Here is a 25,018-nt window from a genome sequence, read left to right as displayed (position 1 = left end):
ACATGTATATGTATGTGTATGTATGCATATATGTGTTTATATGTATATATGTGTGTATACATTTTCCTTCAAAAAATAAGGACATTTCAATGTGACCCCAAACTTTTGAACGGTAGTGTATGTATGTATGTATGTATATATATATATGTGTATATGTATGTATGTATATATGTATGTAATTATATATGTATATATGATATTAACATTAATTATGATTATTAAAACATTTAAGCACAAATTAAAGTACAGAAAATGAAAGCGGTACCAATTCAAACGTGTAATGCACCCAGGCCTAATTGGTAGATCAGGTCAAGGCACGGTTGGTCCTGCATGCAAACCAGTCCTAAAATGACTGATTTGTTTGACTGTCGCTTCTTTCAAATTCTTAAGAATAACCACAATTCATATTATAAATAGATAAACAAAAGTCTAAATCTATGGCACACTTGCCAACCCACAAGTATATTTGTGTGCGTTGTAAATCTGTGTTGCTAATGTTAAGCAATGTAAGTAATTGACAGCTGATTCAAATAATATAAGACTGAAAACCATTCACAAAAGTACGGGAGGCATAGACGTAAAAACAATCACGCACAAATCCAGCACGGTACAAATGCCTTAGTGTGAGTCCTCCCTAAATGTTAGGTCAAGCAGAACTGCTTTTTTCTTTCCTTTGTTTTTAACAACCAAGAAACGTGTGGCTTATGTCTATGTAAAACAACAGCTCTCATTGTCTACCCGCCAAGAACCTGTTTTCGTATGGGTTGCCATGTCGTGAAAACTGTTCAGCTGAAATGCAAGACGAGAGTGGGGAATATATGCATATACTTGTGTAAACATGCGTATACGGTATATTCCTCTCCCTTGGAGGAGAAATGTACTGGAATGAGCTCTTGCTGCATATGAAGATGAGTCGCTCTCATTTACCTCTGGACCCCTACACATCAGGTTTACAGAGGATAGCGAAAGACTGTTATTCCGTCGATAAATCTTACTTGAACGACTTGTTTTTAGTGCGCCTAGCAGTTGTCATGGATGAGAAAACAATATTGGTCCTTGTTGAATAATTCATGTCTGTGTAGTCTACCAAAGACCAGGCACTTGGACTTGAAGCTGTTGCTGAACTGTTCATGGCACCTACACAGGTTTGGGCTCAGAGACCAAAGCTGCCAACTTTTTTCATCTTGATTAAAGATGTTGTGGTAGAACATCACTCTCAGGAAACACTTCAATGATGAACTATTGAACGGGAATCAAATCACTTTGTAAGTCTTTTTTTTCTATTTCATCAGGGATATTCTGAAATAAAAATATTTTTGCACTCATCATGACTGTCCGTCTTACTTAACTCACTTGAACAATAACATTATCAGAAAGGTCAAACCCCTATTAAGGATTTTCATTCAAGCAAAGTAAAGTTGTGGCAGCAAACACTGAAGAGCCAACGTGTGTGCTGATTACACTTCAATTGTTATTCTTCGGTTTGGATCCTTTAGCATCTGACCGACGATGCATGTCTATTTATATTTGTCAGTGTTTTTAAAATATTTGGTAACACTTTAGTATGGGGAACACATATTCACCATTAATTAGTTGCTTATTAACATGCAAATTAGTAACATATTGGCTCTTAATTAGTCATTATTAAGTACTTATTAATGCCTTATTCTGCATGGCCTTATTATACAACCAGTAAGCCATTAACTAAGAGTCTTCCCTCAATAACCTCAGAATTATTGCTTATTAGTAACCCTAACCCTAACCCTTATGTACTCCTAGTGTCCAAATAACTCTAAATGAAGTATGTGTTACTTTAACAAGCAACTAATTAATGGTAAATATGTTCCCCATACTAAAGTGTTACCAATTATTTTTTTAATCCTTTAGAGCAGTGGTTTGCAGGCTCCATCTAGTGGTATGCCAAATAATCACTTAATTAAATATTCAAACACTGTGTAACTGTTCAAACTGTTATGTTACATACATATTTAATATACTTGTTAAATAAAACCTGTGCCTTGTTTTTAATGAATATTTAGGCCTACCACACTACTGTATTTTATTGTTGGTCATTATGGTGGTACTTGGACAGTCAAGAGTTTTCTGAGGTGGTAATTGGTGAAAAAAGTTTGAGAGCCACTGTGCTAACGGCCTTATGTGAAATGCAAACCACTAGAAGAATAAAACCAATTTTTCTGTGACAATGACATCCTGGGCTTTCTAGTGATGTTAGTGATGTGATTTTTCCCCCCCCTGGAGTTTGTCCAGTTAAATACCAGATTTGTCTTCTCAAAATGACAGCCACTATGTCCTTCAAAAAATAATTGAAATATTGTGTAGAAAAAGAATGTGATTTTTGAATCAATAGTTTCCGTTGGTTCTGGTAACATTGAATGATGAAGATGGTTGATGCATAAATACATGTGTGTAGTAGTCAAAGATAGCAAACATCATTCTTGCAGTGTGCTATTTGCCTGGAAGAAAATGGGCATGGAATTTACAAATGGATTAATTGAGAAAAAATCATGTTCAAGTGACAGTTTACTATGTTTTTTCCATGTCCAGTTCTAATATACCCCTATTTTTCTTAGTATACAACTTTTTTTCTCACCAAGCACACTGGAAAACATTGATACAGGTTGGAATTGTGATTCGTATTCATTAAAAAAAATTATCCAACATTTTCATGCATTGATTTTTGTTTGAAATACGTTTTTCATGCCATCCTCGCGTACAATGAATGACCTGTGGAGTAGGGATGTTAAAAAAATAAAAAAACATTTCCAGACTATAGAGCGCATATAAGCCACACCCACTAAATTTTAGGATACATTATTTTCCTGTATTAACTGCACCGGCTCTAAGCCGCAGATATATACATTACGAAATTAGTTGTTTACACAGAAATATTCTGTAAATGTTTATTTGATCACACAAAACAGAAGTCGTTGTCTTGGACCCACTTTACAAACAAAAATACCGAAAATTGGTACCATTGAGTCCTGGTATCGATTCCCAGGTCGCGGGAATTGATACCATATCTTTTCAAATGTGGAAGGTATCCCTATTAAATTGTGAGTAGTTGTAAGATTCACATCCCAAAAAAATTTAAAAAATTCAGTTGACACTAGAATATTTTCTCAGCATATCCATAGAGTATCTTTATCAAGTATTAATTATTTTGGTTTTCCACATGGATGTTTACATGTGCATGCACTTTAAAGCAGACTCATAATCACTGTTTAGATCAGGGGTGTTGTTTTCATTGAGGGCCACATGGAGTTTATGGCAGTCCTCAGAGGGCCGCTTGCAACAGTAAATAATATATAATATATATACACTACCGTTCAAAAGTTTGGGGTCACATTGAAATGTCCTTATTTTTGAAGGAAAAGCACTGTACTTTTTAATGAAGATAACTTTAAACTAGTCTGAACTTTAAAGAAATACACTTTATACATTGCTAATGTGGTAAATGACTATTCTAGCTGCAAATGTCTGGTTTTTGGTGCAATATCTACATAGGTGTATAGAGGCCCATTTCCAGCAACTATCACTCCAGTGTTCTAATGGTACAATGTGTTTGCTCATAGGCTCAGAAGGCTAATTGATGATTAGAAAACCCTTGTGCAATCATGTTCACACATCTGAAAACAGTTTAGCTCGTTACAGAAGCTACAAAACTGACCTTCCTTTGAGCAGATTGAGTTTCTGGAGCATCACATTTGTGGGGTCAATTAAACGCTCAAAATGGCCAAAAAAAGATAACTTTTTACTGAAACTCGACAGTCTATTCTTGTTCTTAGAAATGAAGGCTATTCCACAAAATTGTTTGGGTGACCCCAAACTTTTGAACGGTAGTGTATGTGTTGTAATATTAAATCAAGTTTGGAAAAATATGAAATTGCTTGAAGTACATGTATTTTTTCTGCCAAAATGGAAAATGTATTACATTCAGTAGGAAAAGACTCATATTCATGCCAGGGTTTTTCGGGCCACATAAAATGATGTGGCGGGCTAGATCTGGCCCCCGGGCCTTGAGTTTGAGTATTAGATATTTAGACTTTCACCAAGTTTACTGAGAACTATTAATCTTGAAGCTGTTTTGCCTTCTACGTTAAGACCTGAATCGCGAGATGAGCAAATATGATGGCGGTGTCGGTTGGCTTGTTGCTTAATCCTTCTATTCTATTATGGCCGCACACACAGTCTTCCTGCGTTCTTTTGCCAGCAGCAGAGCCGGATAAGTGTCGCAGACGACCGTGTTTGTTTGAGGTGGTACGTCGCAGCTCATGGTAGTATTTGTTTTTCTCTTGAGTTTGCCACTAATATCCTTCGGGCTTAGTGCATATGATTGTGTTGCAAAGTTTGTATTGCTTCATTTCCCAGCTGAGCATTCCACTGTGGTTGGGGCTGGAAAAATAAGGTAACATGACATTTCACAGCTGCTGCTGTTGGTCATGTGGGTTCTATTGAGCTTAAAACAAAATGCAACTTGATCATAACAGATGGAATATTCCAGTTGTAAATTAGGTTCTGTTGCGTATGTGCCTGAGTGCGTGCAGTTTGACAGCATGTATGTAGCATAAGGCCTTCTGTGCATGAATTAAATTGCGTTGCTATAAGAAACGGTTTCCATTGTTGATCAAGATAATGACGACAGAGCGCGGCGGTTGCGATTGGTATCTAAAACACATGCGTCACGATGACAAAGACACTGAATGGCAAGAAATTTTATTACAAATTATTGTCGTGTAAATGTAATAAAAAGGGAGGCGAAACTCAAAACAACTTTCATAAGGCCAATCACTCTCCAAGCAAAGAGACTGTGTTACCATGGAAACGCTACTGAAGCCATTGACGGGTATCAGGAGAGAACTTGAGAGGTAAAAACATTTATTTGTCACAATTTCCTATACAAAAGCCCTTTTTCAAAAGGTATGACTTCATACATTGCAGGAATGACAATAATAATAATAAGGCATTGGTTAATTGTGAAATTATACACACGCACAAACATATATATTTATATATGTATATTTGATATCCAAAATACATTGCTTATAAGAAGTAGCATAGATCCCTTTTGATAGTTTTTTTGCTTGTCAAAAATATAATAATGATAAGGCTGGAGTGGACATTTTTTGGTTTCCTTTCGGTTTATTTCAGCAGGAATCTGGTGGATGTTAATATCTGCATAAAGTAACAATATTAATTTCCACAGATTCCAGGACTATTTGGTGGTTAAAAGAAGCATTGGAATCACATGTTGCATACAGAGTCAAAAAGTCCCTGGTTCTTGCATGCAAAAGCAGTCACTTGTGATTTGGGGGAGACTTACAAAATAGCGAGAGTGCACACAAAAGGCACTTAGGATGGTACACAATTCATCTCAGAAGAAGTACTAACAATAAAAAGAAAATAAAAAAGTTAAAAAAATGTACTGCCCAAATGTACAAATATAAAAACACTTCAAATGCCGAACAAACTACTTAGCAGAAATGGACTTCAAAGGTTTGCATTTTTGACCGAGGTCAACTCGTATTAATTCTCTTGTCTCTTTTTTAATACTGTGTCACATATGAAAATAACTCTGCATAATTTATACAGTAAGTTGCTTTAATGCCTAGCTGACTGATGCATATAAAACAATAAAAAATAGGTCTGACAAACGCACAGCGTTTGCGAATCTGAGGAATTCTTTGTTTCATCTCGTCATATTTTTTTTTTTAAATGCTTTTGTTCTCTGATAAACTTAGCCCGAAGTCACTTACTTTGAAGTGTTACAAGGGCATTTGCTTGAACACCTGAAGACCAAAATGTTCTGATATGATGCGATGACATGAGGAGGTCCTATATTGAATTTTTTTTTTTTTTGTCTCTGGCCTATAGATCAGTGAGAAACTAACATTCAAGCATACATGCTGCTCTCAAACTAGGATCCAGCCCTGGTAAAATGCAACTTATTGAGAAAGACACTTCTCAGTGTGACCTACAAGATCCTGACTAGCCCCAAAAGGAGATGATAATGCAGTGGCAGTCATTACAAAAATATCACAAATTGTCAGATTTTTCATCAAGCAAGAGAGACCAAATAACTGTACAGAAGTTAGGGATGCTATTTAATGAGTCTCGTGAGACCAGAGGTGTCCACATTTTTACCACCGTGGGCTGCATGTGAAAAAAATTAAGTATGCTCAAGCCAGTTAATGATATTCGACAGCTTTTCTTGACTTGATTATGCGCTAAATGCAAATGCAATTTAGTTGAAAAGCGTACCCTGCAGTGGACATTTGTGTTTTGTATAAACCGAAATGACTCTGACAAAATAAAAAGACCAAGAACAAATGTTTACTGCAGAGGGCACTCATTCTCAGGAGGATATGCTCGGTACGTAAATGTATTTAAATAAGTATCATAGCTGAAAAAGCAAACAATTTATGAATAATATTATGATGCGTGTTTAGAATATGCCGTGGCTGAATAAAAGCTGAGCTGTGGTCCACAAATGTACCTCGGGACAGACTTTGGACACTCCTGACACCAGGAAAAGGCATGTGTACCTCCTCCAGGAGTTTATGTAATTGTTTTGTCTGTTAGTTAGCAAAATAACTCAAACGGTTCAGGGAAATATTTTCATGAAACTTTCTGGAAGTTTCCGAAATGAGAAAAAGAACAGACCTGCTCAGTGGCTTTGTGGTTAGAGTGTCCGCCCTGAGATCGGTAGGTCGTGAGTTCTAACCCCAGCCGAGTCATACCAAAGACTATAAAAATGGGACCCATTACCTCCCTGCTTGGCACTCCGCATCAAGGGTTGGAATTGGGGGTTAAATCACCAATATGATTCCCGGGCGCGGCCACCGCTGCTGCCCACTGCTCCCCTCACCTCCCAGGGGGTGAACAAAGGGATGGGTCAAATGCAGAGGTTAATTTAACCACACCAAGTTTGTGTGTGACAATCATTGGTACTGTAACTTTTTTTTTTTTTTAATCGATTAGATTTTGGGCCTGATCCGTATAATTTCTATTAGGTTACCTTACGTTTACGTGTGTGCGTGCGTGTACCCGCAGAGACAAACATAGTGGATGACAAGGAGGTCCACTTCCTTTATTCCATTTTGTTATAGATAGTTCAAAAAGTTTTGCGCACATTTTGATCACATTTTCAAGAAATATCAGATATGGGATAAGGAACAAGTGATAACAATTTGGGGGTGTTCCTAATCACGGTCTGGATTCCGGAGTTTTTATACTTGATTGATTGATTGAGACTTTTATTAGTAGATTGCACAGTACACTACATATTCCGTACAATTGACCACTAAATAGTAACACCCGAATAAGTTTTTCAACTTGTTTAAGTCGGGGTCCACGTTAATCAATTCATGCTATTTCATGATACTATTAGGTACAGTAGGGCTTGGCAGAGTGCTTTTCTAGTTATGTTATATTTCTAGAAAAAAAACCTTAAAAAACTTCATAAGATCCATTTTTAGAATATATTGTGGTCGAATAAAAGCTGAGCTTTAGGCCACAAATGAATCGGGACGGACTGTGGACATTCTTGACTATAGGACTCTATCTCAATAATGACACCAGGAATAGGGATTTATTCCTCCGGCAGGAGTTTATATAATTGTCTGTCAGTTAGTTAGCAAAATAACTCAAAATGTTATGAGCGGATGAAACTTTCTGGAAATATCCCTAATTAGATAATGAACAATTGATTGGATTTCTGGCCTGATTTATATAATTTCTACTATGTTTCCTTATGTTTAAGCGTGTGTGCCCCCTCAGAGACATAGACAGTGGATGACTGACAAGAATGTTCACTCAGTTTCTTCCATTCCGTTATTTAAAGAAAAAAAAAATTCTGAAAATATCAGAATTGAGTTGAAGTGATTACATTTTGGGGGTGTTGCAGATCACTCTCTGGATTCCGGAGTTTTTATACTAACAGGCGGTACAGTAGATCCTGGTGGAGGTTTGCGCTCTCCAAGTGTTTTTCTAGTTATATCATAATTTAAAGAAAAAAACAATATATTTGGCTGTTTTTTCAAGATAAAAAAATCTGACAACCTTTGACTTTTGCATCCTCCTATTAGACACACAAACTGGACAACGATTCACATTAATACTGACACGGTCGAGAGACAAAACATGGCTTGGCGGCGACGACGCGGTAAACGTTTAATAGCCCAGCGCACCGGCCTGGCTCCACTCGCGATTTACGTGTCAACTCTCCGCTTCCTCAGCGAAACGGAGCTGCACACGTTGCCCGTCGTGTGGACCCCACAACGCTGGGAGCGTTTTGAAAGTTAACAGTTCAGCAGACATACAGCGCTTCCTTCTCTGCGATTCGACTCCTTCTCTCTTGCCTTCCAGTTTGGAGGATAAATTAAATTGTGAATGGCATATTCCAGTTGCCAACTTTCATTCAGTGCCGAGAAAGGTCTTCAGTGTGTGAGGGCTTCTTTTTTTTTTCCCAGCGAATTCCTAAAAGACTCTCTCGACACACATGCAAAATCCTACAGATGGAGTGCAGTGTGGGGTGGGGTGGGGGGGGGGGGGCACACAAAGACTTGCTGTAGATGTGGTGGGAATATCAAACCCCGAGCAGGTTGTAGATGGTGGAAAGAGCAGATGCTTTGAAGCATAAAGTACTCCGGAGGATGTAGATTGAGACCCGTAAATAAAGGGCCATGTCTGGTAGTAAGCGGAGTTGGCAGAAGGATTCTGATTCTGCTCTTCTGTCCTTAAACTTTGGCCCGGGAATACTTGGATAGCTTTCAGGAGGATGTGGGAGATACATGTCCAAAACATCAAGTCTTCTAAAGGTAAGTAGTATTCCATTTCTGGACCATAGCATCCAGTTATTCTTCAAAAATATAAAATAATCATCCTTCCTCATTGCCTTCAGCAATGGTGGGCTTGGCTAGTGGGTGGTTAGATAGCGGTGTCTAATAGTAACTGCCCAGGTGGGAGGGCACATGGGCGTTTGGGTGGCGGGGGACGTTGGGGTTGGGGTAGATGCCAGCGGTGGGCGAGCTCCAGTAAGGAGCGGTGGGTCCGAAGAAGTTGGAGGAAGTGACCGGCATGGACTGCGGGTGAGGTGACACAAAGTTGACCTTCTGCTGGTGGGTGTGGTAAGAAGGCACGTAGGCAAGGTCCGAGGGGTACTTGTACATAGACGACTCGGTGGGGTGCGGCTGCAGCGCCTGAGCGATGCCGTGGAAGTCAAACTTGTAGGCGTAGCGCTTGCCGTGCACCTTGGTCATGATGTTCTTGTCGTAGTAGTAGCGCAGCGCCCGGCTCAGTTTATCGTAGTTCATGTTGGGCTTGCTCTTGCGCTCGCCCCAGCGCCGCGCCACCTCGTCCGGGTCCGTCATCTTGAACTCGCCGTTGGTGCCTTCCCAGGTGATGCAGCCGGCGTTTGCGCTGTCGGAAAGGAGCTCCAGGAGGAACTGCCAAAGCTGGATCTGCCCTGAACCTGGCGAGGAGAGAACAACTTCAGTGGGACTCGACCACGTTTGAGCAGCAGATTGGCTATGACGTTCAATCCAATCCACTTTATTTACAAACCCCGTTTCCATATGAGTTGGGAAATTGTGTTAGATGTAAATATAAACGGAATACAATGATTTGCAAATCCTTTTCAAGCCATATTCAATTGACTGCACTACAAAGACAAGATATTTGATGTTCAAACTCATAAACTTTAATTTTTTTTTTGCAAATAATAATTAACTTAGAATTTCATGGCTGCAACACGTGCCAAAATAGTTGGGAAAGGGCATGCCATGTTGATGTAACACGTGGCTTGGCATTGTCTTGCTGAAATAAGCAGGGGCGTCCATGGTAACGTTGCTTGGATGGCAACATATGTTGCTCCAAAACCTGTATGTACCTTTCAGCATTAATGGCGCCTTCACAGATGTGTAAGTTACCCATGTCTTGGGCACTAATACACCCCCATACCATCACAGATGCTGTCATTTCAACTTTGCGCCTATAACAATCCGGATGGTTCTTTTCCTCTTTGGTCCGGAGGACACGACTTCCACAGTTTCCAAAAACAATTTGTAATGTGGACTCGTCAGACCACAGAACACTTTTCCACTTTGTATGAGTCCATCTTAGATGAGCTCAGACCCAGCGAAGCCGACGGCGTTTCTGGGTGTTGTTGATAAACGGTTTTCGCCTTGCATAAGATAGTTTTAACTTGCACTTACAGATGTAGCGACCAACTGTAGTTACTGACAGTGGGTTTCTGAAGTGTTCCTGAGCCCATGTGGTGATATCCTTTACACACTGATGTCGCTTGTTGATGCAGTACAGCCTGAGGGATCGAAGGTCACAGGCTTAGCTGCTTACGTGCAGTGATTTCTCCAGATTCTCTGAACCCTTTGATGATATTACGGACCGTAGATGGTGAAATCCCTAAATTCCTTGCAATAGCTGGTTGAGAAAGTTTTTCTTAAACTGTTCAACAATTTGCTCACGCATTTGTTGACAAAGTGGTGACCCTCGCCCCATCCTTGTTTGTGAATGACTGAGCATTTCATGGAATCTTCTTTTATACCCAATCATGGCACCCACCTGTTCCCAATTTGCCTGTTCACCTGTGGGATGTTCCAAATAAGTGTTTGATGAGCATTCTTTAACTTTATCAGTAAATTATTGCCACCTTTCCCAACTTCTTTGTCACGTGTTGCTGGCATCAAATTCTAAAGTTAATGATTATTTGCAAAAAAAAAAAGTTAATCAGTTTGAACATCAAATATGTTGTCTTTGTAGCATATTCAACTGAATATGGGTTGAAAATGATTTGCAAATCATTGTATTCCGTTTATATTTACATCTAACACAATTTCCCAACTCATATAGAAATGGGGTTTGTATATAGCACATTTAAACAACAAAAATGTTTCCAAAGTGCTGCACAACAATATTAAAAACAATATTCAAATATTATCCTTAGCTCCACCAATGACTGAATAAAAACAAAAAATAAATATAAAAACAATATAAAAATAAATATGATTAAAAACGATTTTAAAGGGTAAAACCAATTTAAACAGTAAATAGAAATCAACATTTTTAAAAAACACAGAGGACAGCAGAGGACAGAGGACCACACAACTCACATAGTGTTAAAAGCCAAAGAATAAAAGTGGGTCTTAAGACCCACTTTTTCAAGTTCCACTTTCTTACCTGGATTGGAAAGGCGACTACTGGTTGGACCAAGTACCTGGTAAGGATCTGCGGATTGATGGAAGATAGAAAAGATTATTGACCTACAGTACATTAAAAACTGAAGAATACTGATCATCCATGAGTGAGATTGGCCGATACAATACTGATCACTAGAGGTGGGACTCTTTGGGCAACTCATGACTCAATTCGATTTAGATTTTTGGGTTGACTATTCAATTCATTATCCATTCTTGATTCAACACAATTCTTGAGTCAAACTGATTCTCGCAATGTATTATTTGGTATAATAAACATGATAAAACCTTTTCAAAATAGGTTACAAAACCTCCTTTTGGTTGCTGATGTATGACTTATACGCGCAGCAAGTAAGCTTGGAGATGGCCTAAGAAACGTCCTTTACAAAAAAGATTATTTCGAAAAAAAATGGATTGATTATGAATTGGAATAAATAAAAATCGCGATTCGGATGTGAAATAAATTTTTTGAGCACCCCTACCGATCACATGTATTAACTGTACATTTGTATATTTATTTATGATGAGTGCTGTTGGCACTATACCAATATAAAAACAAAATATTTTAAATACAGCTGAAACTAAACGAAAATAGAATATCATGCAAAGCTTTGTTTATTCCAGCAAGGTGAAACTAATATATGACATATATCTCAAGTTCCATGTTATGAGCCTATTTCGAGCCTTCTTAATACAATTTTGATGATTATCATTTATATCTTATGAAAACCCCACATTTTCTGAGATTTGTTATTTGGGGTCAAGCCATGATCTTTAGAATTATAACACATAAAAGCTTGACGTATATCACTTTGCATGTAATGGACTTATGTGGTTCAGAAACTTTTTTCCACCAAGTACCACCTCACAAAATGCTTGACTCTCAAAGTACCACCATGATGACCAGCATACAAATGCAGTAGGGTAGTAGGCCTAAATATCCATTAAAAACAAGGCAGGTTGTATTTAACAATTATATTCAATATTTTGGCCACTGTAACAATAAACACAGTTTGAACAGTAACACTGGGTTTGAATATTTAATTGATTATTTGCCGTACCACTAATACAGTTTGAAAATAACTGGTTTACAGTGTATGACTTGTTAGTTTCACATTTGAAGACCAATTGATGACTGAAATGAACTTAAGCACATTATCAAAACAAATGTTGTTCCACCTGTTGTTCTTTCTTTCATTTCTTTACATAAAAATGTTTGAGCAAAACAATGTCAATAATACACACTAACTCAACAAAAACAAAAACTACAATCTACTACTCATTTGAATAATTTTGCCCTCAAAGTCATCCAGTGTCCAGGGAATTATTCCCTGGACACTGGATGACTTTGAGGGCAAAATTATTCAAAAAGGACAAAAACATTATTTTTGAGACAATGCAAATATGAATCTAATCACTCTTGTATCGATCAATAAAGTACTATCTATCTATCTATTATATACTCATACTACCTTCTGGTATCGACACCACCAATGGCCGTGTACTGGCTGTGACAATACTGACACACCAACAGTTGTTGTTTTATTATCCGCTCTCTAACTCTTATTGATCCACTTGTTAATTCCCTGTTAATATCTGCTTACTTTATTCTGTTGTGTTGTTCCATCTACACTCCTTAAACTTTACTCAGCACTTATATCTTGGTGTTGTTTTAACATAGCTAAGTGGTTATCTTAGCTATTGGCATGCATGATCCAGGCTTGCTATCGCTGTGTGACATGTTTAGTCTTGTCCTCCAGTGATAATGGTAAAGAAAACGATACATGAAATGCTAATAAATGCATTTTTTGCCGCAATAAAGGTGAAGACCCTGGATTAGCTGCTAGCCACTCATCAGCGTTCATCTGTGTTTGTGGCCGGCAGCAATCGGCTGATCAATTGGCACATCCCTATTAAAAAACATTTTAATTGAACAAGATAATTCTGCCAGTTTGCTGAGCTTTAAATAGATTTTTTTGTTTTGCCAAATCATCACAAAATGTGGTTCACACCTTTAAGGGACTGACAAGCATATCTGTAAAATGTGAGCAAGATTGGTTGAAAAACGTGGCCGCCATCAAGTAAAAGGTCTTTGCAGAGGCACGAACGGGACCAAAAATGTCTTTTTTTTCAATGTCGATGATGTCTGTATTAAATTAGCATGTATTCCAAAGCATTGTTACCACAACTCATAGAGGAAAGGAGGACACCATTGATTAACTAGAGTTTTAGCACAGACAGAGCAGCAGTTTTATCAGAACAGGACCAGATCTTTGAGGTACTATTATTGAATATCAAGTATTTTATTACTTTGGCTAATACACGCTTATTTTTCTAGTTCTAGTCTACCTGGCTGAACTCTGGGCTGCTCTGCGGTCTTGGTCACATTCTGAGTCACCACCGGTGAGCCTGTAGACGAAGATGGAGAAACCGAAAGAGTGTGTGAGGAAGAGATGGATTGTCATGGAGACGCCAGCAGATATGGGAAACGACTGTGTAAGTGATTCTTGTCCTCACCTTTGGCACTGTGCATGTTGTTTGACCATCCCGTCCGCCGTACAGAGTCATACGTTGGGTCTGAGAAGGAAAGAAATGAGGATTTAGGCTGTATTCAAACGACACTAAATGACTTTAAGGGAGGAGCAACAGCTTGAGAACTGTGAGGAAAACACATTTTTAAACCTGCTGCGTAACTTAATTATGTCAACAGCAACATTTATGCACAGAAAGAGTTTAAAGTGAGCGGATAATTCCATGAAATATATTCAGAAAAATAAGTAATTGAAGCCCCAACAGTATTATGTTCTCTGAGGAAAGTGTCACCCTTTTAATTTCATCTTATACCAGCGTTTGTTGTACGTGACTACCAAAAATACCTATGACATTTTGATTCAGTGCCACAAAGTTACGTAAACTCAAATCTTATGGTGCCAGACCATTGCCATTAAGATCTGGCATTGAAAATAAATGTTGGCATCGTAGAAGAGTCGGTATTAATAATGGACATAATTTGGGGGCTGGGGAGGCATGTTCTCTGTACTGTTTTAAAGGGCAGTTTTTGTGCTCTGCACTTTTAAATGATCCAAAATAATGTAACACAATTGAATGGAGGCAAGTCGAACACTTGTACCAGGCGGAAAACCGATGCTCAGACTGAAGCTTGTCCCTTTTGGACTGCCCACAAGCTCATTGATTGGCTTTCTGGAGATGCCTTCTTGCCAACGTGACACTGATTGACAGCAGATGTCAGATGCGATTTAAAAGCGAGTCGTGATGATTCACAGGAAAGAGAGAGATACTTGTGATAGAAATGATTTGGCAACACTAAATTGTCCCTAGTGTGTGAATGTGAGTGTGAATGTTGTCTGTCTATCTGTGTTGGCGACTTGTCCAGGGTGTACCCCGCCTTCCGCCCAAATGCAGCTGGGATAGGTTTCAGCCCCCCTGCGACCTGAGAGGGACAAGCGGTAGAAAATGGATGGATGATTTCAAATTGTTTGCTGTGGTTTTAGCTGGTGAGTTTTGGTCATAAACACTGCTTTCATAATATTACGGGTGTAATTCACAGTATATTATTATATTAGTACTATATTATATACATTTTAATTATTATATTATTATTAATATTTATTTATATACATACTATTATTATTGTTTTATATTATTTATTTTTAATTATTATATTATTATATTGTATAATAATACTAGAACTTATTAATAATTATATATTAACAGAAAGAGTGCACAATCATGATGTGTCAAATGGTTAATGTTGGTTCGATCCCAGTCTATGCCAGAAAAAATGTAGGGTGCGAATAGCCCACAGTCATTTCCTTTCATAATAATTTTACTTTGCATTAACAATGAATACACTATTTGTTTATCTTGTATTCCTAATGAATGTGTTCTTAATCAATTTAGGTATGAGTCAAATACTATTAAAATTGTTTCACACAGATAAAAAAAGAAAAAAAAATATATGCCATAACATCCTTCAGCCATACTGAAATGTGAAAAAGATTTGGCTAAAAAATGTTTTATGTTTATTTATCTATTTTATTTATTCATTTGTATTGAATGGATCCTCATTAGCTGACGCCAAGGCGACCGCTAGTCTTCCTGGGGTCCATATAGGAGCATACAAAATAAAAATACAAAGAATACATACATTACCGAACATTATACAAAAGAAAAGTAAAACCTAAGATAAAAAAGCTAGTTAAACCCAGTATTAAAAACTCATGTCATGTGGGCAGCTGCAATAGGTGTATCTTCAAAGCTGTCTTGAATGACAATTTACTTTGTGAGAGATTAATGTGAGATAGCAACCCATTCCAGAATGATGTACATCTATACATGACTGTATGTTTGAGGAGATTGGTCCTGGGAGCAGGAAGTGCCAAATAGCCTTTGCTGGCATTCCCGGTGTCATGAATATGTGTGTTAGTTGATTTTAAAGACTGTTTGTATAGGAAATCTGGTGATTGATCTAACATGATAGTTCTAAAGAACATAAGGAGACTACAATGCATCTTTTGTTGAACAGACAACCAGGACAGGCGTGAATGCATAAATGAAATGTTAGTGCGCAAAGAACATTTAAGTACCAGTCCAGCTGCTCTGTTCTGAACAAGTTGCAGTTTGTTCAGGTCAGACTTAGTCGTAGCGGACCATATTATAGGACAGTAATGAAGATGACAGAAAACTAGAGATGTCCGATAATGGCTTTTTTGCCGATATCCCGATATTGTCCAACTCTTAATTACCGATTCCGGTATCAACCGATACCGATATTGTAGGGTCCCGGAAGAGTTAGTGCTGCAAGGAGTTCTGGGTATTTGTTCTGTTGTGTTTATGTTGTGTTACGGTGTGGATGTTCTCCCGAAATGTGTTTGTCATTCTTGTTTGGTGTGGGTTCACAGTGTGGCGCATATTTGTAACAGTGTGAAAGTTGTTTATACGAACACCCTCAGTGTAACCTGTATGGCTGTTGACCAAGTATGCATTGCATTCACTTGTGTGTGTGAAAAGCCGTCGATATTATGTGATTGGGCCGGCACGCAAAGGCAGTGCCTTTAAGGTTTATTGGCGCTCTGTACTTCTCCCTATGTCCGTGTACCACTCCATAGAGCGGCGTTTTAAAAAGTCATACATTTTACTTTTTGAAACCGATACCGATTATTTCCGATATTATATTTTAAAGCATTTATCGGCCGATAATATCGGCAGTCCGATATTATCGGACATCTCTACAGAAAACCAAGGACTGTATGACTTGACCCATTGTTGATGATGTCAAGTAGGTGGAGCACTTCCTGACCATGGCTAAACATCTTCCCATTTTCATTCAAATACCATCAATACGATCAGACCATGGCAGTTGACTGTCTAATAGCACACCAAGCATTTTTGCTTTCATTAATGTTGGGATTTGTCTTTCAATGCCAGTCTTCATATTGACTTTTTTACTGTCAACTTCCTGATTGTAATTCAATGTCATTTGATTTGAGTCGTTTTCCGCTTGTATCTTCGTCTGATTGATTGATTGAAACTTTTATTAGTAGGTTGCACAGTGAAGTACATATTCCGTACAATTGACCACTAAATGGTAACACCCGAATAAGTTTTTCAACTTGTTTAAGTCGGGGTCCACTTAAATTGATTCATGATACAGATATATACTATCAAATATATACTAACATCATAATACAGTCATCACACAAGATACTCATCAGAGTATATACATTGAATTATTTGCATTGATTACAATCCGGGGTGTGGGATATGGGGGTGGGGGGTGGGGGTAGGTTTGGTTGGTATCAACACTTCAGACATCAACAATCAGCATCAAGAATTGCATCATCAGAGAAATGGATATTGAGATATTGAAACAGTGTAGGACTGACTTGGTAGGATATATATAGCAAGTAGTGGACATAGAGGGGCGGCATGGCGCAGTGGGTAGAGCGCCCGCAACCTGAGTGTTGCAGGTTCGCTCCCCGCCTCTTACCATGCTGTTGTGTCCTTGGGCAGGACACTTCACCCTTGCCCCCGGTGCCGCTCACACCGGTGAATGAATGTTGAATGAATGATAGGTGGTGGTCGGAGGGGCCGTAGGCGCAAATTGGCAGCCACGCTTCCGTCAGTCTACCCCAGGGCAGCTGTGGCTACGAAAGTAGCTTACCACCACCAGGTGTGAATGAATGATGGGTTTTTAACATGTAAAGCGACTTTGGGTACTTAGAAAAGCGCTATATAAATCCCAGTTATTATTATTATTATTATTATTATAGAGAGAGATCAGAAAGTATAAGAAAAAGTGTCTACATTTGATTGTTTACATTTGATTATTTATAGTCCAAAGAGGTATTATGTGGAAGGGAGGGTGTTAGTTTAGGTAACAGTGTATTGGCTTCGAGAGGAGGGGCTAGGAATTTAACGTCAGAGTACGCTTTTGTATCATCATTATTATTAGGGCTGTTAACACATATAATTAATCACAAAAAATGATCGCAATAATCATTTAAAAACGCAGATTAATTTACACAATCTTATTTGTTCTTTTACCTTAACTGCATATCACCATTACCCACATTTAATGCTAGTGTTTAGCCCCCAACACCCCCAAAACAAAATATATCAACTCATAGCAGTAGTCATGCAGGGTCGTGTTATTAACTTTAATAGCTAAAACGATACACTTTACATTTTGCAATAATTTCAAGGACTGGCATTGAATGTGAATGCGTGAAAGAACTTGAACACAGGACAGTGTCTTTCTTTCCCTGTACGTGGCAACAATTCATCATCACAGCGTAGCAGACTATTTGTCCCTGGAACATAAGTCCAATACCAACAGTACATTAATAAATCATGCCGTGGCCGCTTGAAGTGGCTCTTGACGGGATATCTGGACGTGGCAGCGTGGTTGTGTTTGGTACAAACTGACACGATTGCGGCCCCGCTGTTTGACAAGGATTACAGCTTGCGACACCCTCACCGCTGATGAAAGAGGTGAAGCAAATTAACGGCAACATTGACAATTTTCAATGTGTGCTCACTTCTCCCCGACCGCACAAGCTGGCTCGCAGCTTTGGACTAACGGCCAAGCTTGCAGAAGCTGGGCGGCTTCCAATAACAATCAATCACTCTGACACGCGCAGGTAAAACAGAGGATGTGATGATTCCTCTGCTTTACTCCGAGTGCACATTTTTGATGGCTTCTATACACTCCCAGCTCAAACTGTTGCCAGAACACACAATTAAAACATTGATTCTGTTTTTTTTTTTATGTTACTGCATTCTACTGTAAGTGTCTCTCTTTCTCCCAGAAGGCGGCCGAAGTGTTAGAGTGATGACGGAGGTTGCGGCTGGGATCGACACGCTGCTTTCGAGGTCAGGGCAATCCCTTTTCCCATCGGCAGAAGCGGAAACATTTGGTAAGAACTGCAGGTTTGGCAAAGCAAGCAAATACGGTAACACTTTAGTATGGGGAACATATTTACTAGGGATGTACGATAATGTATTTTTTGCCGATATCCGATATTCCGATATTGTCCAACTCTTAATTACAGATACCGATATCAACCGATACCGATATATACAGTCGTGGAATTAACACATTATTATGCCTAATTTGGACAACCAGGTATGGTGAAGATAAGGTCCTTTTTAAAAAAAAAATATAAAATAAGATAAATAAATTAAAAACATTTTCTTGAATAAAAAAAGAAAGTAAAACAATATAAAAACAGTTACATAGAAACTAGTAATTAATGAAAATGAGTAAAATTAACTGTTAAAGGTTAGTAGTATTAGTGGACCAGCAGTACGCACAATCATGTGTGCTTACGAACTGTATCCCTTGCAGACTGTATTGATATCAATCAATCAATGTTTATTTATATAGCCCTAAATCACAAGTGTCTCAAAGGGCTGTACAAGCCACAACGACATCCTCGCTACAGAGCCCACATACGGGCAAGGAAAACTCACCCCAGTGGGACGTCAATGTGAATGACTATGAGAAACCTTGGAGAGGACCGCATATGTGGGTAACCCCCCCCCCCCCCCCCTCTAGGGGAGACCGAAAGCAATGGATGTCGAGTGGGTCTGACATAATATTGTGAAAGTCCAACACATCAGCGAAAGTCCAGTCCATAGTGGGGCCAGCAGGAACCATCCCGAGCGGAGACGGGTCAGAAGTGTAGAGATGTCCCCATCCGATGAACAGGCTAGCGGTCCACCCCGGGTTGGGAGCAGAGTAGAAAAGAAAAGAAAAGAAACGGCAGATCAACTGGTCTAAAAAGGGAGTCTATTTAAAGGCTAGAGTATACAAATGAGTTTTAAGATGAGACTTAAATGCTTCTACTGAGGTAGCATCTGTAACTTTTACCGGGAGGGCATTCCATAGTATTGGAGCCCGAATAGAAAACGCTCTATAGCCCGCAGACTTTTTTTGGGCTCTGGGAATCACTAATAAGCCGGAGTTCTTTGAACGCAGATTTCTTGCCGGGACATATGGTACAATACAATCGGCAAGATAGGCAGGAGCTTGACCGTGTAGTATTTTATACGTAAGTAGTAAAACCTTAAAGTCGCATTTTAGGTGCACAGGAAGCCAGTGCAAGTGAGCCAGTATAGGCATATGATCAAACTTTCTTGTTTTTGTCAAAAGTCTAGCAGCCGCATTTTGTACCATCTGTAATCTTTTAATGCTAGACATAGGGAGGCCCGAAAATAAAACGTTACAGTAATCGAGACGAGATATATATTGATACATAATGTAGGAACCAGAATATTAACAACAGAAAGAAACAACCCTTTTGTGTGAATGAGTGTGAATGAGTGTAAATGGGGGAGGGAGGTTTTTTGGGTTGGTGCACTAATTGTATGTGTATCTTGTGTTTTTTATGTTGATTTAATTAAAAAGAAATACAAAAATAAAAAAACGATGCCGATAATTTAAAAAACGATACCGATCATTTCCGATATTACATTTTAAAGCATTTATCGGCCGATATTATCGGACATCTCTAATATTTACAATTAATTAGTTGCTTATTAACATATTCTAAGTAACACAAAATCTATTTAGAGTTATTTGGACACTAGGGGAACATAAGGGTTAGTGTTAGGGCAGGGGTCGGCAACCCAAAATGTTGAAAGAGCCATATTGGACCAAAAATACAAAAACAAATCTGTCTGGAGCAGCAAAAAATTAAAAGCCCTATTACATACAGATAGTGTGTCATGAGATATAAATTAAATTTAGATGACTTAAAGGAAACTAAATGACCTCAAATATACCTACAAACGAGGCATAATGATGCAATATGTACATATAGCTAGCCTAAATAGCATGTTAGCATCGATTAGCTTGCAGTCATGCAGTGACCAAATATGTCTGATTAGCACTCCACACAAGCCAATAACATCAACAAAACTCACCTTTGTGCATTCATGCACAACTTTAAAAGTTTGGTGGACAAAATGAGACAGAAAAAGAAGTGGCATAAAACACATCCGAGAAAGTTATACATGTAAACAAACTACGGTGAGTTCAAGGACCGCCAAAATTAGTAGGACAAAACGGCGCTCTCCAAATACTCTCATCAGTGAAGCATGTTTAATATAAACAGTGTGCTTTATAACAATTAGGGAGGTATGTGTCATGTTTGTCCTCCTACAAAAACCATATTAAAACAAAAAAAAATGGTTTTCCCCTCATCTTTTTCCATTTTTCATACATTTTTGAAAAAGCTCCAGAGAGCCAGTAGGGCGGCGCTAAAGAGCCGCATGCGGCTCTAGAGCCGCGGGTTGCCGACCCCTGGGTTAGGGTTACTAATAAGCAAAAATTCTGAGGTTATTGAGGGTAGACTCTTAGTTAATGGCTTACTGGTTGTATAATAAGGCCATGCAGAAGAAGGCATTAATAAGTACTTAATAATGACTAATTAAGAGCCAATATGTTACTAATTTGCATGTTAATAAGCAACTAATTAATGGTGAATATGTGTTCCCCATACTAAAGTGTTACCGCAAATACATCCTGCAACTAGTTGTGCAAAAATCAAAGTACAATCAGCCCTTGCCACAACCATCCATCCATCCATCCATTTTCTACCGCTTGTCCCTTTTGGGGTCGCGAGGGGTGCTGGAGCCTATCTCAGCTGCATTCGGGCGGAAGGCGGGGTACACCCTGGACAAGTCGCCACCTCATCGCAGGGCCAGCACAGATAGACAGACAACATTCACACTCACATTCACACACTAGGGCCAATTTAGTGTTGCCAATCAACCTATCCCCAGGTTGCATGTCTTTGGAGGTGGGAGGAAGCCGGAGTACCTGGAGGGAACCCACGCAGTCACAGGGAGAACATGCAAACTCCACACAGAAAGACCCCGAGCCCGGGATTGAACTCAGGACTACTCAGGACATTCATATTGTGAGGCACATGCACTAACCCCTGTGCCACATAGCGCTTTAAATTATGTGACTTCACCACATTGCTATTTTTTTTAATATTCTACAACATTTTTGCCCAAAATAAAACATTTTCAAGCATTAAAAAGCTAAATGAACTAAAAACATTAATCGGGATGTGTCGATCGATCGGCCACCGATCTGTATCGACCTATTTTTGTTTAAACGTACAAAAAAAACATGCCGATTAATGCCTTTAAAGCCCATCGCCTACGACTAATACGTGATTTGTTTTTGTTCACTCGACTACTGGAGGATGAGGCTAAACATGTTTCACACAGTAGGAGCAAGACAATGCTGGTGGCTAATCTACAGTAGCTTGAAACGACACAAGAAAAAAGTGTTTACAAATTGAGGAAATCATTTTCTGGACACAGGAGGACTTTGAGGGCAAAAGTCAAAGGATTTAAATGAGTAGTAGATCACAGTTTTTACTTTTTGGATTTACTTTATTGTGATCAACAACTGTATGTAATAAAAGACAAAAAGGAAGTAGTTTAACAATTGTGTTGATTAGGGGTGTGGGAAAAAATCGATTCGATTTCGAATCGCGATTCTCACGTTGTGCGATTCAGAATCGATCCTCATTTTTAAAAAATCTATATATTTTGTATTTTATTTATTTAAAAAAAAAAAAAATATATATATATATATATATATTTTTTTTTTAATTAATCAACCCAACAAAACAATACACAGCAATACCATAACAATGCAATCCAATTCCAAAACCGACCCAGCAACACTCAGAACTGCAATAAACAGAGCAATTGAGAGGAGACACAAACACGACACAGAACAAACCAAAATTAGTGAAAAAAAAAAGAATATTATCAACAACAGTATCAATATTAGTTACAATTTCAACATAGCAGTGATTAAAAATCCCTCATTGACATTATCATTAGACATTTATAAAAACGATGCAGCTAATTTATGGATTTTTCGTCGCTAACGGCCATAATGTTTTGTATTCAACAAATAGTTTTTATAAAACACAGACAGAGACACTAAAAAGGTGTGATTGTGTTTGTGCTATGGCGCCATCTTTTGGATGAGTTGAAAAGGCACAAAATGTTTTGTGCCTGTTTTGTCTTTTCGTCTATAGCGTTTCTGCTCGAAATAATTCTTCATTCATCACTCCAAGCAAGGTTCTTTAAGTTCTGCAATGTAACTAAAACAATTGATACTTACTCAACCGTCCCATGTGTGATGCCTGCAGGAATGTTTTCATGCATATTTGTACGTGCTATTTAATGTAATTAAGCTAGCGTGGGTAGGTTTAGCGAATATGCTAGCTGATTGTTTTGTTTCGTCAGCCATTTTACTGTCGTGCAATGTTAGGAAACAATAAAAGTATGTAAATAAATATTTACAAAATCTTTCGTATAAGTGTATATCTGCGGCTTATAGTCTGATGCGTCAAATGCAGGTAAAAAAAAAAATTTTTTCTAGAATTTGGTGGGTGCGGCTTAAATAGCGGTGTGCTCTGTCGCCCGGGAAGTACTTCAATAAATGTGATCGGTCTCGGCAGATTTCACTCATGCAAGATTGGTATCAGAATCGGCAGCACATAACCCTGATCGGACCATCCCTATACAGTAGTTTTGGCCACTAGACGAGCCCACACTAATCACAGAGTACCGTTTAGTATCGTGGCCACTGATTGGCTCAACTTCAGTAAGCATTACTATATTAGATTAAAAGTAAAGGTGTCTAATGTGTGTTATTTCATGTTTAGAGGGCTGTCATAATATTGAAACATGTATTTAGAAGGTAGTAAACACTTGTTTGTACTTGAACTATGAACATTTTCCAGTTGAAATCAATAAATTCTACTATGCAGGAATTATCTGATCACGGTCATCTCACGGTGTGATTGGGGTTAGTACATGTGCCTCACAATACGAAGGTCCTGGGTTTGATCCCCGGGCTCGGGGTCTTTCTGTGTGGAGTTTGCATGTTCTCCCCGTGACTGGGTGGGTTCCCGGAGGGAACCCACCCACTTTGTTTGCTCCCACCTCCAAAGACATGCACCTGGGGATGGGTTGATTGGCAACACTAAAATTGGCCCTAGTGCAGGGGTCCCCAAACTTTTTGACTCGGGGGCCGCATTGGGTTAAAACAAATTGGCCGGGGGCCGGGCTGTATATATATATATATATATATATATATATATATATATATATATATATATATATATATATATATATATATATATATATATATATATATATATATATATATATATATATATATATTAATTAGATATATATAGTGCACTTTCCGCGCGTGCGATGATGTCACGTTATCGATGAGAAAATGCATTTTTAGACAATATGATTTGCCTGAGCGGCTAGGAGACACCGTGAGTAGCAAGTGGTACAAAGTGGATTAGAAAAGACAGACATTTTAAAAAAAACAACAATTATTTTTATTTTTATTTTATTTTTAATACTTGGGATTTCACTCGGCCCTGATTTTGGACGCTGTTTGGGGGACCTGCCGTAGTGTGTGAATGTGAGTGTGAATGTTGTCAGTCTATTTGTGTTGGCCCTGCGATGAGGTGGGGACTTGTCCAGGCTGTACCCCGCCTTCCACCCAAATGCAGCTGAGATGGCTCCAGCACCCCCCCGCGACCCCGAAAGGGACAAGCGGTAGAAAATGGATGGATGTCTGGAACTAATAAACAGCGACAAACAAGGGATTACTGTATAACTTCAATGCTTATTTTAGTATTTTTAGCATATTTGATATCTGCAGCCCTAATTAATACAAACAAACAAAAAAGAATACAAATATTTAATGGGTCAATTAAATAACTACAACAGCATCCAATCTCTTGTAACTCCAACTCCACACACCACATAAACAGCATTGTACTGTGCAATACTGCCCCCTTGTGGATTAATATGTTGACACCTAAACAACACTACATCCTCTCCCTAAAAGTAAGCCACAAAAGAGATTAACTGAACTGTGGAACTTTCACTTATTTGATAAGTTTAACAACTCATTTAAGGCTATTTAATGTCACATATGATTCAATAATGCCCTCTAAATTCATCTCAGTCATCTTTTTAAATATTTTTAAGTGGCAATAATTTCACCAAAGGACTCATTTCCTCTGGGTAATATTGTATAAGTATAAAACGGCAATAAAGAGATCTAGATATGGATAGCAACTCGCAAAAAGCAATTATGACGGATAAAAAGAGGGTTGAAAAAAAGAGCGGAATGGGACAAAGAACAAGCGCTCAGCAGTGGCTCCGAGGGCCTGTCAGGTCCAATCTGCCGGGCC

The 25,018-nt window shown here is 38.5% G+C and overlaps 2 protein-coding genes across 6 annotated transcripts in view; one reads left to right on the top strand and one right to left on the bottom strand.

The window, feature by feature from the left end:
* kcnj1a.1 (potassium inwardly rectifying channel subfamily J member 1a, tandem duplicate 1) overlaps positions 1-25,018 on the top strand; it is a 303,709-nt gene that overhangs the window by 191,799 nt on the left and 86,892 nt on the right. For both annotated transcript variants that reach the window (XR_009827466.1, XR_009827467.1), the window contains 2 exons: positions 13,570-13,727; positions 18,566-18,670. The gene's annotated coding sequence lies outside the window, so the exon portion shown is untranslated. The remainder of the gene's footprint in view (positions 1-13,569; positions 13,728-18,565; positions 18,671-25,018) is intronic.
* Positions 4,761-25,018, bottom strand: part of fli1 (Fli-1 proto-oncogene, ETS transcription factor) — a 107,499-nt gene continuing 87,241 nt past the window's right edge. For 2 of the 4 annotated variants that reach the window (XM_062060516.1, XM_062060519.1), the window contains 4 exons: positions 13,749-13,808; positions 13,581-13,640; positions 11,215-11,262; positions 4,764-9,490 (listed from right to left, as the gene is read on the bottom strand). In XM_062060516.1, the coding sequence (XP_061916500.1) occupies positions 8,961-9,490; positions 11,215-11,262; positions 13,581-13,640; positions 13,749-13,808 (698 nt within the window). In that variant the 3' untranslated portion in view covers positions 4,764-8,960. Of the gene's footprint in view, positions 9,491-11,214; positions 11,263-13,580; positions 13,641-13,748; positions 13,809-25,018 lie in introns of all 4 variants that reach the window. The other 2 variants (XM_062060517.1, XM_062060518.1) reach the window with 2 other exon arrangements.

The sequence above is a fragment of the Entelurus aequoreus genome, linkage group LG10 (genome assembly GCF_033978785.1).
Source record: "Entelurus aequoreus isolate RoL-2023_Sb linkage group LG10, RoL_Eaeq_v1.1, whole genome shotgun sequence".
Taxonomy (NCBI): domain Eukaryota; kingdom Metazoa; phylum Chordata; class Actinopteri; order Syngnathiformes; family Syngnathidae; genus Entelurus; species Entelurus aequoreus.
The sequence above is the reverse complement of the archived record's forward strand: the minus strand, read 5'-3'. Positions and strand labels throughout refer to the sequence as shown.